Source organism: Fringilla coelebs (assembly GCF_963513975.1).
Source record: "Fringilla coelebs genome assembly, chromosome: 1".
Classification (NCBI taxonomy): domain Eukaryota; kingdom Metazoa; phylum Chordata; class Aves; order Passeriformes; family Fringillidae; genus Fringilla; species Fringilla coelebs.
The window spans coordinates 119,844,544-119,862,913 of NC_140028.1; the positions used below are offsets into that span (position 1 = coordinate 119,844,544).

At 36.3% G+C, this 18,370-nt stretch overlaps 1 protein-coding gene across 1 annotated transcript in view; it reads left to right on the forward strand.

Annotated features, from left to right (window-relative positions):
• Nucleotides 1-18,370, forward strand: part of SKAP2 (src kinase associated phosphoprotein 2) — a 118,449-nt gene that overhangs the window by 11,926 nt on the left and 88,153 nt on the right. Inside the window, exons 3-4 of the mRNA XM_084204745.1 lie at nucleotides 681-706; nucleotides 11,083-11,187. Coding sequence (XP_084060871.1) covers nucleotides 681-706; nucleotides 11,083-11,187 — 131 coding nt within the window. The remainder of the gene's footprint in view (nucleotides 1-680; nucleotides 707-11,082; nucleotides 11,188-18,370) is intronic.

The window sequence follows — 18,370 nt, forward strand, 5'->3', positions numbered from 1 at the left end:
ATTTAGCCCAGAAGAAACAGTGTATGAAAGTATGTTTTCTTTCTGGGATGATAAATATTTTTTTTGTTTTCTAGGCATTATAAAAGTTGAGATCTCCTTATTTAAAAAGGAACTCTTATTTATGCATGCTTTAACTTTTATCTTTCTGGTTAATTATTAATCCGTTTTCACTTGTATTTCTGTAAATTTACGGTAGCTATACTCACTATTTTTGATTTTTTATTTAGTTTCCTACTGAACTGCTGGTTTATTTCAAAATATGTTTAATGGCTCTACTAGCCCACAAAAATTTGTGGAATTTGTTAACATTTAAAAGGTTTACTTAAATTATAGATGCTTTTGTGTGTTTTCATACCTTAAGATATCTGAAAAAGGATATCTTTTCCTTTCTGGTAACTTTCTAAAAGTTACCAGAAAAGGCTGTTCAGTCTGGATTTGGTTTTGTTCAAGTCTTCCTTGAAGGGACTGGAGATTCTGTCAGCTGCAAAGGAAAAAGGAAAACTGAGTAAATACTTTAACCCAAAGATAAAGACTTCAGAATTTTCAAGGAAAACTTGCAGTGCTGAGTTTCGACCACAAAACTTGTTGAAAACTGGTTGCTGTTCTGTGCCATGTCCTCTTGCCGTGGATTTGCAAGCGTGCGTTGCTTGATGATGTTTCTTCTTCTTCTTTTTCTGCAGTTATCCTCAAGAATTCCCGGAGAAAGGTGAGTCTCGTGTCCTTTTCCCCGCCGTTCCCACTGCCGCGGCCGCCCGAGGCCGAGGGGACTGGCGCCCCCTGCTGCGGCTGGCGGGGAACAGCCGCCCGAGCGCCCGGGGCGCGCACAGCCACCGGGGCCGCTGCCGGCGGCGAACGCAGCGCCGAGCGCTCGCTGATGGAAAGACCGGGCTAGAAATATAGCTCGGGATTTAATCTATAATGGAGCTCGTTATGGAGCTTATTTGTTATAAATTTAGTATAAATGGACCTTTGTTAGCAAGAGTCAGCCTTGCAAAGACCATGTGATGTGCTGGTTGTTTTTTTCCAGAGGAAGTGAATGCAAAGTAGCCTGCTTAGGAGATAGAATTTTAGCAGAGATTACTTATTTCAGCCTTTTCTCTTAACGTTGCAAAAGTCTTCAATTCCATAGTGATGTTTCTTTAACCTTTTAATAGGATCATCTCGTGGCAATATGATATTGGCTTTCGATCCACACTGAATGAATGTTTTCATAGTGCAGCGGGAGCTCAGACCTTTAGCTGGAGAGGAGATGATTTAGTGTGCGAGTAATGAAAACTGAAGTGCGGGTTATCTATTGTCTTCTAGTGGAGTTTAAACAAAGCTGCAGAGTTCAGTTTAGAGAAGACTGAGGGGTTTGTTGCTACAGTGTTCTGTTCTGTAACTAAACCTGGAAGGGCTCTTATTTCCATGATGCTAATTCTTGAGGTCATGACCTATAGCCTGTGGATGCTGGTATGAGGGTCACAGTGCGAGGTCAAAAAAGCCTATGCAATGCTTCACTTTTTACAGTGGTTGAAGAAGTGTCTGTTTCTGGACAAGGAGGTTCGAATGTATAGGCTGCAGCGTGCCTCCTGAGAAAGTGAAAATATGTAAGTCATATTAGGCAAATAATGTTGTAACAAGGCACAAGTTCATACATTTCTTATGCCTGTTAAAATCAAGTTATGCAGCCATAACAGTTCAATTGAAAGGGACAGTGCAACTTGAAACTTCCAAAGATTCAAGATTGCCAAGATTCTGTAAACACCAACTATGTGATTGTTTAAAAATTGTATTACAGTAATTTGCTATTTTTTATATTGCAGCTCCTCACTGTTACAGAAGATAAAATGTAGTTTTCCTCTTCTCCTCACTGTCCAACAGAACAGAGTGAGGGAAAGTAATATTAAGAAAATTACTAACATGAACTTAGGCGTGGTGGTTGTTTCATTGTGAACCTATCTTACTTAAAGACAGCATGTTTTTGAAGATTTATTAACTTCCTGAGGCTCTGACTCTGTAATAAGTGTGAGAGTTGCCTACAAAAAGCAGAGTTTGCATTTACTGCTTTGTGTAATTTGAAGGTCAAGAAAATTCTAGTCTATTTACTTTCTTCATTGGTAATTTGATTCAGAATTTCTTTTCCAGTTCAACAAATTATTAACAAAAATGAGATTTCATTATCTCTAGTAAAGTGGATGATTTGATTTGTATAGTCTGTAATTGTTATTGCATAACTTGCTGTGATTTCTGTGAAAATTATATTCAGTCTTATTCTTTTTATTAGAGTACATTTGATTCTTAAGCAGGATATATTGCCTTGTAAAAAATTCTCATGGTGTCTCTCTGGTTCAGGTCATAGAACTTTGTAAAAATGCTGAGGCGTGTGAACACTCACACCTTAGTTTTCAGCATTTTTCAATAAAATGAAAGTTATACCATTGTTTTCTGCAAGCAAGGATACATTTCTCCAAATTAATGTGCATTTGCTGCATGCAGGAGTATAAAAAACTTATGAGAAATAGGAGCCTGCACTTACTTGCAAATTATTTAAGGGAATGTGGATCAGTGGTATGAGTTGTTGGTGTAATGTCCAGAGTTCAAGAAGTGTGTGCTAAACTTTATTTGGTTGTGTCATTCTTACTTTAGGACTGTACAAATTAGGCGTGACTTTTGTAGGTGTAGAACAAAGGACTCACATGGAGATAAGCAGTCAGATTCTTGGCCAGCTCCTAGTGCAACAAAGCAGTGGCAGCAGCTGAGGGAGGTCAACTTTTGTGCCCATTTCCATACCTCTCTGCACACCTAGACATTTGAAAAATGGAAAATTTGGAAAGTATTGAAAGTGCAGAAGGCTGTGATGTTCAGTTCTACCCCCTCCAGAGAAAGAAGAAAGATGTCAACATATAAGGTGAAAAAAGAATAATATATTCTAGGAAAAAAAGGAGGGGTGGGAGCAGGAATTTGGAAACTATGCTGAAACAAGCTAGGAAGAATAAAAACTACTGTGTGTATTTAAACTCCATATTTCCTGTTCTTGCTTTTGTGGTAGCAGTCACTCCATTTTTAATATGTAAATAAAATAATCTCTCTTCTAGCTGAAAGGGAAGGTGAAGAATGGTACATGCTGTCATGGTACGTTATCATGATATAGTAGATATGCTACATCAGCTGTTTTCAAGAATCTTGTGAGTTGACATGTTTTCAGAGGCATCCAGAAGTATTTTTGGAGGCTGAAAGAACTGGACCAACACTTTCAAAAATCACATACTTCCTGTAGGACATAATGATACTTGACTGCTCTCTCAAACAGTGTCTCCTTCAGCTTGTGAGTTGTTCCACAAGGATGTGTTGTGGCATACTTTCCACTCCACTCTCTTTCATCACTGAATGTTTTTGAAGCCCCACTGACTTTGCACGTAGTGACTAGCTGGTTTGACTAAACTATTTGTAAACTCTTGTTTTATGGGCTTTGGCCAATAGCATACAGAATCTTGCCTATCCATAAGGATAAAGCAAGGAGGTGTGAAAGAATAACAATTAAAAAAAATTGAAGAGCATGGGTGCAAGTAGAACCAGGCTCCTTAAAACTATGGTCACCCATGTGCATCTCTCTCAGAAAGTGCATACATATTTCTTTGCAACCAGATTGATGAATTTGAGAACTTTCTTGAATCTTCCTAGGAAGAAGCCTTCTGATGTTGTCTGACAGGTCAGTAAATATCCTGACAAAAGCATCTTTTTGTCCATATAGAGTGAAAAAAATGGAAGCTTTTTAGGACAAGTGGGTACATGTGTAAGTGAAAGACACAAAGTTAATTGTATGGGAAAATATTTAATTTTCCTGTGTGAGGTGTTACCTGATTTAACACTGACTTTTACAGTTAAGTGTGTTAATTTATGCATAAAGAAAGTTCACATTGTTCTTATGACCAAAAATGTACAATTTTATTTATATCCAATCCACTGGTCTTTGATCAGATTTTTTTTTAGATTATTAGACATTTATTGTATCTATTTTATTCTTAAATTGAAGAGCTCTTTATAAATGTCTTTCTCTTAGACACTGCTGCCTTTTTTTTCTTTGAATTTGAAATATTTGACTGTTAATCTAAGCAGTTTAAGCATAACTAAAAAGCTGTAGTTACACTCAGCGATCTGTTCTAGATCTTAGAATTGAGAAAAAGCTTGAAAACAAAGGTAATTTGCATACAAATTGGGTTCATTTTTTTGTAAGACTAATATTCCACTAACATTATAAAAGTCTCAACTTTGTCAAAGATTCTGACTTAATATAGTTTTTGGCATTTCTCTGTTTTGAGATTAATTGAATCAATACTGTGACTGCCAAAATGTTTAGTTAAAGGAACCTTGTTTTCAATTTATGCTAAAAATAGTGCTAAAGTTGGCAGAAGTACCCTAAGCTCTAGAAGTTGTATTTGTGTTTGAAGTTCACTTGCCATCTGTTCTATGCATTTATTTTAGTAAAATACATATTTTTACTCACTTTTCACAAAATATTTTGGCTCAATGTTGAAAGTGAGATACCAGAAGTACTAGCCAAATCGAGTCATACTATGGGAATTTGCAGAACCAGTTCCCCAGAAAACACTCGTTGCACCTCATATGTGATCTGCAGCACTAAATTATGCAGAAAGGTATGACATGACATTTTCTAACTAGCATTTTTCACTCTGATAAAAACCGATGACGGTCCACTTTTGTTTTTATTTCACTGTAACATAATAGAGGGCAAATCTGTGTCTCTGGAGCACTGGTGTTATTCACAGTGTAATTATGGGGAGCACCTGTAGGAAACCTTTCAATGACTCAGATGCTTCTGGCTCTTGGCAGAGCAGAGTGTGTCTGGAGCCTGAGACCTCTGCTTCCTGGAAATAGTCAAGCTGCTAGAGTTGCACTAAATGCAAAGGGTTTGATTTTGTATTTTTTTCTTTTCTGTTTTTGTACAGGGGTCGTATTTCCTTTGAATTTTTTCCCCCTCTGCACACTCTTTTTCAGGAAATGGCAGCAAGTAGAAGTCTCTTTGGACTTCAGAAATGGAGTCAGTATCTTGTGGTCACCAGAGCCACATGAGCACATGAGTTCTATATTTTAACACACTTGAACTTTTTAGTCAAGAGCATAAATACGTGGTCAGTATTTAACCATAAATGGGAAAGATATGGCTTAGTTGTTACCCAGTTCTTTGAGGATCATCATGATGCATTTCTGGAGAGACCATCAAATGCATTAAAAGTGTGCCAAATACCACTCAGTCCCAGAAGTCTGGGAGCTTTCACTGTAGGCACATCACTGTGTTGTTTGTCCCTTTCAGCTAACACAGCTGTTATCTGTGAAGTGTCCACACCAAGTGCAATTTCAAGTAACATGACATACATCCACCAGTGCAGCACAAAATGGTTTTGGCCTGATATGCATCATAAGAATGAGATCTTAAGAAAGAACTTACAACTACAGCTCATAAGAAAGAACTCATTAAGCAAAAGTTGCAGTTGCTTTTCTTGCTTGAAGCACATTTGTTTGCAAACAATGTTGTTTCTGTATTAAGAATTAGCTGTTAAAGAGTTTCTACTTGACCTTTACAAAACAAGCCATTAAAAATCATCATGGTAATAGGGGACCCTAGAAGGCCCTCAGGAATGAGTGTGCTGGAGCAGACTGCATGGCAAAGCATGCATTGAAAAACTGATTGTCAGAAGAATCCAGTCTTGCAGGGTGACTCATGGATTGGGTCACTAGCATCTTAAAAATACAGGATGCCCCTATCAAGGGGCTAAGTGTACCCCTCCCAGCTTGAAAGCAGCTTTATCTACTTGTTCTTATGAAAAACTGAGTAGTGAGAACCTTGCTTGGTCTGCTTGATGGCTTCATCCAGTCCTTTGTTTCATGGGTTCTTACTGCAGCAGAGATTGGAGAGGATGAACTGATTTCAACCTGCTGTGACTTGAGACCTTCTGAAATGGCAAGAAGCAGGGTGGTTTGACCTACATGTCTTTTTATTTTCCTCAGTTGTTTTATTTCTCTTATACTTGAGCAGTTTTAATGCATCATTCTGTCTAGACATTTTTAGAAATAAATTGAAAGTGTTTAGTTATCTGAGGATGTGAGCTAGCAAGTTTCTCTCAGAGGCATTGGCTGAGACATCTTGCTTGCTCTTTTTCAGAGTAAGTGGTGGAAACAGTATCTTTAATGCTTAGGAATTCTTTCTTGTAATCTCAATGTTGCAGAAGAAAATGAATTCTTGGGGAGAAAAAGTCTGGATTTTTAAAAAGCTGGATTCTAACTGTAATAAGAATGTATTATGGTCCTATTCATTATATTGTACCAATTTCATTTGTTGGAAGTCTTCAGAACAAAGGGTAGGAACTGAAGTACAGCCCTTGTTACAATGAAGAGAGTTTGTTTTATGCTCCATTCCTAATGTGGTAAACTTACCCTTTGGTATGCATTATTTCCTGAATCAATAAATAAGCTGTAATGGAAAACGTAGCATTTAATAAGGAATGACATTGTATGTTTTTTTTTTTTTACAGACATCATAAAATATTGATTCTGCTATCAAACCTATAGGAGATTAGTTTAACTTGCAGAAACTGGAGAATAGGGTCAGTTCACGTGCAAATTTTTGTTATTGTGACTGTTAAATATCTATCTTTAATTAATCTATTTTTACCCCAACTTCCAGATAAATCATTCTATTCTGGGGAAACAAGAAACTATATTAATGTGCATCAACTCCATAATTACACTTGTGGCTGCATAACAGAGACACAGTCATGTCATTTCTTTAGGCAATAACTTTTGCAAAGAAGTATTTTTAAACTGGTCATTAATTTTATGGCCATAGAAATGAGATGCAAAATTTATGCTGTTGTCATTGGCATGGGTTCAAGGCACTACTGACATTATGTGTGATTGTAATGGAATGGCTGCCAACTAATGAGTCTATAGACATTTTGCTTGAGCATGCTTTGCTTTTAGATGTTTGATTAGGCAGCAATGCTTTCAATTATGCCTGCAAATTGTATTGAATACATTTACCTGATGCCCATTGTTGCTTTGTAGTTCGGTTTTCTATTACATAAGTGCAAGTTGAATGCTTTTCTTTAATTTATTGATGCTTTTTGGGTGTATTTTTAGATACTTGGCACCTGAAAAGAATAGTGGTTTGTGCTGCTCAACACTGACTCCTCTGACTGTTCAAGGAGTAACACATGAAGCTTCAAATGCAATTCTGACTGCTCTTACTCAATAGGTGTAAGATAAACTTCAATGCAATTGATGGAGGAGCATACAAAGTGGGGAAAGGGCAGAGATTGCTCAGAGTGGGAATGCAGGAGACGACATAGGATCAACAGGAAGCCTCTTTGTGAACTGTCAGGAGCAATATCTTTGTATATTAACAGCATACAGCTCTAAGATATCTTTTAACCCTGACAGAACTAGGAGGCAAGAACCCCAAGGTTGATACCAGAAAGCAGTCCTTCTTTTATGCCAGTACATAAACACATTGTGAAATGTTGCCTGTTAAAACTCCAGAGCACAATGAGTCAGCTTTCTTATTGAAATGCCTGCAGTTCTTCTGTATAAATTAGATTATTTAAGAATTGTATTTTTCAGTGTGTAGTATAAATTGATGAAAAAATATTATTTATTTGCTACTATTTTTCTTTACTCTAAAATAAAAAATTGAGGATTTTTTTGTTTAATCTAGTCCTGCATGAGTGCAGGTTGCTTGTATCTCTATCCAGAGTCTGCCACCTATTCTCCTCATTTTTCATGTAAAGTGTGGATACCTAAATGTAGTATTGTTTGACACAGGATTTATATTTTGGTTCTGAGTGTCTTTCTCAGTGAGGGCTTTTTTCATGGAGGTCTTCAAGCCTTCTTTAGGATTTAAAATCTAGAGAATGCTTTGACAATTGTAAAGCACTGAGTGTGTAATTTCTTTCTTCATAATACTCTCAACACTTTTCTTTTTTTGGTTGTTTTGTTTTAAGGGCATGTTGAATTTGGATATTCTAGACATAAAACAGAAACTTGTTTTATTATGAATCTGCATTCAGTGTTGCTATGGTTTTTGTTGTTTCAAATACAGTATATAACCGTGTCATGATTTTCATGCCACATGGCAACTAAAGCCCATATAGTCCCTCCTTCATTTGCCTCTGCTGGGGTAGAGGAGATAATCAGAAGGGCAAAAGTGAGAAAATTCATGGCTTGGTATGACATTGGTATAATAGGTAAAGCAAAAGCTGTACACAGAAGAAAGACATAACGAGGAATTCACTCATCACTTGCCCTTGGTAGGCAGGTAGGTGTTCAGCCATTTCCAGGAGAGCAGGACTTCATCACAAGTAACAGTGACTTAGACAAACATCATCACTCTTAGTGTCCCCTACTTCCTTCTTTTTCCCCCAGCTTTATAAGTTGAGCATGGCATCCTATGGTGTGGAGTATTCTCTTTGTCAGTTGGGGTCAGCTGTCCTGGCTGTGTCCCCTCACAACTTCTCGTGCACCCCAGCCCACTCACTGGTGTGGTGGTGTGAGAGGAAGAAAAGGTGTTGACTCTGTAAGCATTGCTCAGCAGTAACTAAAACATGCCTGTTTTATCAACACTGGTTTTAGCACAAATCCAAAACATAGCCTGATACCAGCTACTGTGAAAAAACTTAACTCTATCAAAGTCAAACCAGCCCAATGATAGATGTCTGTATGGTATGCCCTAAATATGTATGTATGTATGTATGTATGTATGTATGTATGTATGTATGTATGTATGTATGTATTAAAAATTCTCTTGTTCCTGGGTCATCTGGCTTTTATATGAAAGTAAAGCACAAATGTTTACTAAATTTGAAATCCTAAGTGTAATTGGAAAATGGTAGTGTGGTGACTTAGTGGAAGAGCAAGGTAACAGTGCAGCTTTGCAAACTTACATTAGAAATTATGCCGAGTGGGACAAAATCCTCTGGAGATGTTCTTTCTATGTGTGTACTCACCTCCTTGTCATCCACAAGTCTTATTCATTCAAATATACTAAGGTTTGCCATTCAGCCCATGAATTATATGTGCTGGGGTGTGGTGTTTCTGGAATTGTTTTCTTCTAGAAATACAACCTAATATTTTAAATTTATGCTGGCACTTTCATGAAGGTTCAATGATAACATGTTTATGCATATCTAATAAGAGGACATTTTTGATTGACAACCAGGGCTTACATACGCACATATATTCTATGCATTCTAGTACTAGTAAAAGTTTAGGACAGGAAGACAGTGGAACTTTTGGAATGGAATGGAGTTTTGCCATTGTATAGGTTGTGAATATCATGTTTGCTCTTTTTATATGGAGTGTATAATCTAATACAGATATATATAGGCAAAGAGAAACAGGCACCTGGTCTCTGGAATCTAAGTGTAAAAGATGATCATGCTAGTTAGAAAGAAGGCATAATATTTTCTGTTCATGTGCTATCTGTTCTGTGTTTTTCTATTTGGAGGAAGTGGTAAATTCTAGAGAGAAATAATTTACTTTTGATAGGTTTGACAGGTGTGATGAAGTGCAAATATTTTGATCAGATTAACACAATGACTGGAGTGCTACTGGGAGAGGACTGTGTCAAAAATAGGCTGGAGTCAGGTTCAGATTCAGAGCAGTTGTTAAATGGCATGGGAGCTTGGGAGGAAGCTTTCCTAAGAAAAGCATACTAAATTAATGAAGGGAAAGCCTAGCTAGTGTTTGACAACCTTTGAATGTAAAAGAATTGCAGCAAAACAAGTATCAGATATTGGTGTTTTAACTGCATGGAAAACTTGCTATTTTTTGCAAATGGTCATGGAGCTTTCTGTCATAGTCTCTGAATTTTCTGAGTATTTCCATTATTAAATGGGAGGGGGTAAAACTCAGCCATGGTTAGGCAGTCCTACTGATGAATGCAATTTCTGCACCTGTGAAAAGAATATTTTCACTATGCATGGGTTTGTTTTGGATTCTTAGACATTAGTTTTCTGATCCAGTGCTCCAAAAGAGAACACATAAATAAAGAAGGATATATGAATGTCTCTGGAAAGCCTTTGTCTTTGTATATACCAAAAGGCAATGCTTGAACAATTTAGTGTTACATGATTTTCAAGAAATTTGAGGGCTATTTAATCTATTGGACCATCAACTTTAGGATTCTGGTCTGATGATTTTTGTCATATTTAGCGTTTTCTCCTTCGCAATGATTTTATTTGTTTTTTTTTAAGGAGCAATGTAGTTTGTTATTTCCTCCCCTCTTCTTTGCCTAGATGTGTTAAACATATCTGAGAAAATATGCTGACTTTCAGGAAGAAGTTAAATTTTGCCTAATTAGGTGAAAGCCTCAAGTAATATTGATTTCACTGTATCTTTCCTAGACCTTCTTGCTTATGCATGACACTGATCAAAGTGCATCAGATTAACTGGTAATGTAGATTTTGTATCTATTGTAGCAGGGCTCTCAGTTGGGCAAGAAATTCATTAACAGAATGCTGCATTAAGCCACAGGTTGATACCAGGTGCTGCCAGGCGGCTATTCCACTTCTAGCTTCACGGGAGGAATACACACAGAGTTTTGCAAGGCAGTGCCTAATTACAGTGAAGAAAAGTAAAAGTGGGCAGAGGTCACTGCTGCCAACAGTAGTTAGGCATTTCCTGGGAGTGAAGTTGCTGCAGCTCCATCCTGCACTTGGACAGGCGGAACTTTGGAGCCCGGTGCTCTCCTTTATTCCTTCTGCCAGTGTTTTATCTTTCCTGCCTCTTTGCTGTGGTGTTTCTTTCTCCCCTCGTGAGAAGCTGCCAGCTGTGCAGTGCTGGGAGCAGGTTCATTATACGACAGCATTTAGGGAAACTGCTCCAGCAGCATTTACACATCGGGTCAGAAGGTAGCCCTAGAATGGCATCGCTCACAGCTGCGCTGGAGCCTGCCAGTGTCCATGAGAAATAGGATTTTTTCAGTTCCAGATAGGAATTAATATCCTCCTTGCTATTGGAAATACTTTTATTCTGTGTGTTTGTGTGATAAGTAATTTCACTAGCAATGTGTATTGACTTTTACAGAGCTGGAAGATGAGGAAGAGTCCGAGAACTCTCTTTCTTCACCTCCTGATAGTGTCTCAATAGCATCTGACCGATATGATAAAGAGGATGAAGCCCCTTCTGATGGTATGTGACACTGTTTACCTTAGAAAGTACTAGATTTGCTAGTTTGCTATGAGCTGATGTAATTGGATCCTCCTGATGCGAGTGTTAGCGCTGGAAAACAGATAAACAGATAAGCAGCGCAGCTGAATGCTTTTCTTACCTTTACAAGAACCTTTAAAGGAACTGAAGAGCTCTCTCTAGTGGTCCTAGAGCATAGTGAAGCTGTCTCAAATTTACACAGTGTTTCTCAACTCATGTTTTTTGATAACAAAGCATCTTCTGTAGATACATATATTTTTAAAGATAGATCAGTGGCTAAACCAGTGTGAATATTTGTAGTAACAAATTGTTTGTTAATTCAACATTATCAGATTCTTGCTTAATTTTATTGTGCTACTTAATGGCTTACTGTATTATTTATCTAATAAATAATGAAACAGTTTATGTGATTGATATTTTTCTGCAAACTCCATGCAGAATAGGTTCATAAAATATTAAATTAATTATTCCTACAGTGTTTCCTTCCATTAAGACAGTGTTTTGTACAATGTTTTTGTTATATAAATTTTAAGTTTGGGTTTGCATTTAGGAAAAGTCCAGGCTTCATAGCTGTTTTCCATGTTGTTTTATTTTGTATTCATTAAGTTCAATGCTAAATGCGGCTGTTCTGAAGACATGAGCAATGGAATATTTCAACAGTTAACAAGCTTGCTTTAGCACAGTGTCCATATTTTTGAGATTAGTTTATTGTATACATAATATAAACATCTTCTATGGATAATATATGGCAGTAAATTAAATATATGTACAAATAAATTAATGATGTATATTAATTTGTGGCACTGGAAGTTAGATAGACTTACTAGTGAATGATGTTTTCTGACATGATATGATGATCAAACTGTGCAGCTCCATCTCGAAATACAATTGCTGAATGAAAATATGCTTCCTGCAATGCAGCACTCCACATTTTATATTATCCAGATTATTCCCTTTGGAAACATAAATTGCTTTTATGAGGTATAAAATTATGTCTATTGCAGAACAGGGATAAGTCAAGTACATGCATAAGTGATAAACCTTCTAACCACTGATTCAGAATAATGCTTTTTTTTTTATGTCCAGAACTCTGTAAAATGTATAACAATAATAATCACACTTTTTTTTTTTTTTTATATTGAGCTTATTGCATGTTGGCAGTGTGACCTTCTACTAAAAAAGTAAAACTAGGCCTTTTTGCTCTCTGGTTGAAATGTAATTATCAGTCAAATTGAGTGTGGCATTTAGAAAACCCAAGCTAATTTTCAAAACTACAGATGAATGCAACTTTCTGTGTATTTATTTTTGCTTACAAACATAATCTTATCATTATTTCTAATTATAACTTAATAACATGGTACTGATTGCATAAAGGGTATGTGACAAAATTATATGACTATTTAATAGGAGGCACGATTACAGAATTGTTTCAAAACAGTTAATCAAGAGAAAAGTGATAACGTTCATAACCTAAATAATGAACGGCTGGAGAATGCTGATGCAAGAGTATGTGAAATACTGTATGAGTTTGTACAGATGGGTGATTAATTTTTAGCCTGTTTTGGAAGTTATGAGAGTAGGTACAATAGCTGCTCAACAATATCTTGACTAATTCATACCAGTTTAGGTAGAAATATAGTGGGTACGATTCTTTTATATTTGAGGTGATTTTACCTTGCTGGTCTTTCTGTATTTTATGATAAATCCTCTTTAATTACCTAGTGGGAGTGTAACACGAAGAAAATTTGAGAAAAGATGATAAATTCTGATCTGTAAATACGTAATTTATTGGAGTATACAGTGTTCCTCTTTTTCTCTTTGAATGTCTAATGTGTCATTCTAAGACTATTTTGATTTTAATATATATAATCCATCATTCCAGTCTAGCCACCTAGCCTGTGTATGAAAATATATGTTGGGAAAATCTTATAAGAGGTGGATTGATCCCCAGAGGTGCCATTTGTTTCAGTTCTAATAGGCATAAATGGGTTTCTTGAAGCTTAATACTGTATTTTAGTTTTTTAGTGGTCTGTTAATGTTCAATATTTAAATCCTACTCAAGGAACTGGGTCTGTAAGATGGTCTGTAGATGTTTGATTTGGTATAATTACCAGTTCAGCAGGGCTCTGTACAGATCTAAAACCTGATTTGTGTAGGTTCAAGGCTCTCAGCGCTAACAGAGGGCCTTATCTGTGGGTAACCGAATTGAGGTGGTTTTTTATTTATGTTTGAGTCCATTTCAGTTTTTATGTAAAACCTTCTACATATATTTTCTGCTAAAAAGCCCCAAGGCATTTCTCTTTATATACTTGAGTTAGGCTGCAAGGTTTGTATGACTTGCCAAAGTGTCGCAATTTGACTTTGCGGCATTACTGTCAAAACATAATTTGTGAAGGCACACGCTTGGTAACAGATAAAGAATTAGTGTATTATGTATATGTTACAGTCATTGTAAAATCCTGGAGTTTTTGTGTGACCTTTGTCTAATGGTGTATTAATTACAAGAGGGATAATCCATTTAACAATAAGTACGGGATAACTAAATTAGCACAGGTCACCTAAAGGCCTTTTGTCAAATCTGATTGTTATGTTGTCCTTTTGACTTTTACCTTATGGTAGGCACTAACAAAGTATCTAAACTTTGATGGATTATAAACTCAAAACATGATATGTATTTTTCATAATGCTAATGTAATTTTCTAGGTACTGAAAAGGTCAAACCCCCACGTCTCTGTGTGCATTCTAAGTCTGTCTTTCCTTTTAATATTTCTTTTTCTCTATTCCTCTGGTTCAAAAGTTCACTCAGTTCCCAAATGGCCACCTAATTTTCCAGTTATTCCCTCAAGCCATATGTGTTTTGGTTTCTTTATGGTTTATTAGGTACTGTAGGAAAGTAGCATAAGTTATATCATCTAATGAAATTCAAGCACACTTCAGTGATGCTTTGACTTGATTGCTGGCAGCAATTAAATCACAATGAAAGAGAATGATGCATGGGCTTACATGTCCAGACACCCTACAGAAATTGGAAGAGGGATAAAACACAACAAAACCCCCAAACAGAATAACAAACTGAAAAACAAGACAGACCAAACAAAACAGCACAGCCAGGCACTCTGGTCTTAACTTGATTTTTTTTTTTTATTGGCTAACAGCCTGATTGATAGCAAAATCATAACTTGCTGTATGCTAACAGGCAGAGTTCACTTGTAGGTTATTGTGAGCTGATAAAGGGTTAGATGGAGTTTTGATTTTCGCATTGGTCCTTGGTGCACCAGATTAATGGAATTTCAATGAGAGACTGGAGTAGTCACAGCTTTGTCAGAAAAACAGATGGAGATTCTATAGCCATGTCTGCTCATTAATACCAGTTGCCTGAAAGGTGTACTACTTCTCTATACAAAAGACTCAACATAATTGATTTTTGAGCGAGGTATTTTTTCACTTATTGATGACTAGGTTTCTTGCAACTTAAATGACAGCTTTTTGTATAGTACATTGTATAACAATGTTATGTATTGTAATTTCTTACTCCCCTTCCATCTGTGTATTGAAGAATATATGCAGTGGGAAATACATATGTCTTGATTAGTTAAAAACCAAAGCACACCAAAATACTTTAAAATTGAAAGAAGATTTTCTTTCAAGTTGGGAACAAACTTACTTTTGGTTGAGAAATAAATGGGAAAAAAGTTACTGTTCTTCATTTAATTTTCAAGTTTCCTAGTTATTAAATACAGGTTCAATGGCAGGCTTAAACTTTCCTGATTAATAACACTGTAATCTTCTTTTATAATATATAGGGATTTTTTACTTTTTTTGGTTTATGGTATGGTAACATGATTTTATAGTAAGAAATGTCACTAGTATTAAAGGACCAAACTTTAACTTTGTAAGTGGACCTCTGAAGAAGACATGTCGCTTTGCTCTGCAGGAAGTGTGTAACTGGATAATTACTGGATCTAAAAGATCACAGTGAATGGTATGATGAAATAATTTAGATCATCACCATTTCTATGGAAGGTGTAGAAATGTTGCCTGGAGAAGGTAAGGATGAAACAAGTACTAAAAATGTCTCTGGGGACTTGTATGCTCTTCAGATTATCACATTTGGCTATAGCTTATGAATAAAATATGCTTTTTAGTAGAAAATTTTTAAACAGTCTGAGAATCTCTTATTAAATTTCCCCATAGCTGAAGTGGAAGAAGGTAGGGCTGGAGCAAGCAAAACTGGGCACTTGGAGAGCTTTGAGGAAAAAGAGTAAATGAAAGGGTTGTGCTTTAACTGTTTGTCGTCAAAGTGCAGTCTTGAAAATGAGCAAAATTTATTGCTCCTGCAACATGATTTTCTTGCTATAATTTTTGGATGCAGCAACAGGCATCAGCATTTTGTTTTCGTGTAGTTTCTTTGGAAAAGTTCTGTACAAGTCTTTGCAGGCTGGAGTAAACTATTTTATATGATCTATAGTATTTACTTACTATAAGCATCACGTTTTGCAGTTTGATCAAGTGAGAATACAAACTTGTGTGACTGAATTTTGCATGCTCTTTCTTTTTACATGTTAAGTCTCAAATACAAATACTGATTAAGCTTTTTCCCCCCTTATTTTTCCTATTTGTTAGGTCTAGTCATTTGAATACTGTCCCTGAAGAAGGCTGGTAGAGTTCAGTGTAAGGTTTTATCTTTGTGCATACACACAAGTGGTTTTCCCACTTCCTGCAACTACATTCGTACTGAGTTTATTTTTGAGACACTATATTAAAGCAAAAACTGTTCCTCAGTTAAGCACTGCTAGCAACTAAGGTATCAAAGGCTGGAGAATGGAAAATACAGCTAGGAATTCTATCCTTTCTCCTTTTGCCCTTCTTATCCCTCCAGTCTTGTCTTGAATACTACTTTTTAATAACATAATAATGGAGAGGATGTTTGGTTGTCTTGGGGATGACAGCATTGGAAATTTACCCAAGTTATTGTAGGAGATGAGTTATTTACTTTGAATATTGGAGAGAGGTAAAAACCTAAGTACATGACAGCCATTGAAAGGAATGAGAAACTTCTTTATTTGTTTTGTTTTTCTCATAGGTAGGTCTCATTGAAGGCAGAAAACCAGGTACTTTATTATTCCTTATAACTCCTTTAATATTCAAGATTGAATAAAAAAGGTCATATTGAGGGGAAGTAAGATCTAGGTTTACTTGGACAGCTGATCTTCAGTGAAAAAAGGTGGCTTCTGCTTTATGCTTTTACTAAGCACTGGCAGGAGGGCAGTAGCCCATCATGTGGAAAATGTGTAAAGACTGGACTTTGGCATGCTAACATTATTTCGAGGGGATGCTAGTTCATGTCAGAATTTTGAAGGGGATTATAATTCTGCATTTTTGAAGGGGATTATAATTCTGCATTTTTGGCTGAGAATGGTAATATGATGATCAAAAATGTTGCTTTCAACATAATAAATTTTAATTAGCAGCCCAGTCTTAAGCAGGAAGATTGAAGTCTAAAATTCCTGATGTGGTGTGCTGAGGTTGTCAGAGGAACAATGTATCACTACAAATTTAGGCTGAGTCACTTACAGACAGTTTAGATATCATCCAGAATACAATCTTTTACAAGCTGATGGAACACAGTGAAAAGTAAAACATACTGAAGAGGAACTTAAAATATGAAGCTTTTGTTTTTAAATTCTGTTTTTAAGGATATTGGTACATGTGGGACCAACCCTATGAGTGTAAATTCCCAGATGCAATTCCCTCTTCTCTGTTTAACACATGAGAAGAGGGTTCCAACTTTGTGAAATTGTGAAAGCTGTAAAAAAGATCAACTGCTTGTTGAATTGCAGAGACCTTAAGAGTGAAATCAATGTGTCACCCACAGTCAGTCCGAGATGTTTCTTGGTGGGCACCTGTCTCATCTTTCCTAAAAATCTCTACTGGTGCAATTGCACTGTCCCTTGGCAGTTTGTCCCAATGTTGCACTCTGCTTGCTAGGAGAGAATACATACCCTAACCTCTGTCAGTCTTTTGATATTTGACTCTCTTTTGTCCATAAAAGACATGGTAATAGTATATTTTTTTTTCCTCTGTAATGAATGTAATGAATATTTTTGAAGACTGAATAGAATCTTTATAACTTTCTACATGTAGCTGCTTTTGAAACCTTATGAAAAGAACAAACAGCTGAACTGCTTGGTTGCTTGCTGGTTTGTTTATAGGATCCATACCAGTGCATATAGCAGCAATGACTTAGATGGAGAAGCAAGACGTTTTAAAAAAAAGTGCGCGTGAAATATGTGAAGCTAATCTAATTAAATTTGATTTAAACCATTTGTACAGAACATAAGGGAATAATTTCTGATAGGAAGCAGAAGTTTTAAGTGAAATTTTGGCCCTAATAAAGTCAACAATAAAGTTAAAAATGGCATTGTGTAGGTTAACCGTGTGTACAAATTGATGATACTAAAATGTTTGAACTTCTAATTATCATGATGAAAAACTTCCCATCAAACAATAAACCCCTGTGTTCTTTTAACATTTACCTTTCTCCCATGGGAGAGATGACATGGTTTGTTGCTCATTTTATTTCATCTATGTTGCTTCAGTGACTGAACACTAACAAAACAGCCATGTATACTCCACCACTACATACGACAATATCAACAAAAAAACCTAAATAATGACCTGCTTAATCCATTTCTTTTTCATATTAGATCATAATTTTATTCAAGATATATAACAATACCGTGGTTAAAAAAAAAAAGTCCAGAAAGTTGAAGTGAACAGATTTTCCTACTTATGTTATATTGCTCGTTGGCCTAATGTTCTTCTAGTTTGGTTCTTATGCATCACAAATAGCTGACATCAAAAGGATGAGGAGAGGTTTTCCTTCTGCCTCTTGGATATGCAATAAGCTTTTCAAGTAGGTTTTGGAGGCAGTTAATTATGATTTTAGGACCTTATTGGTACTTTATCTTGACTAAGTGAATTTCTGCCCTCTGATTTCCCTGTAACTCCTCTTTCTTCCTGCCAAGCAGTAGTGGTAAGGCAGCTTCCATTCTGCTCCTTACTCCTTTCCCTAGAATCAGAAAGATGCATCACTCATAGATGATAGCATGGCTTCATGCTACTCCAGTGGCACTGGGTACCAGAGTAAAGCAAGTCTGACAGA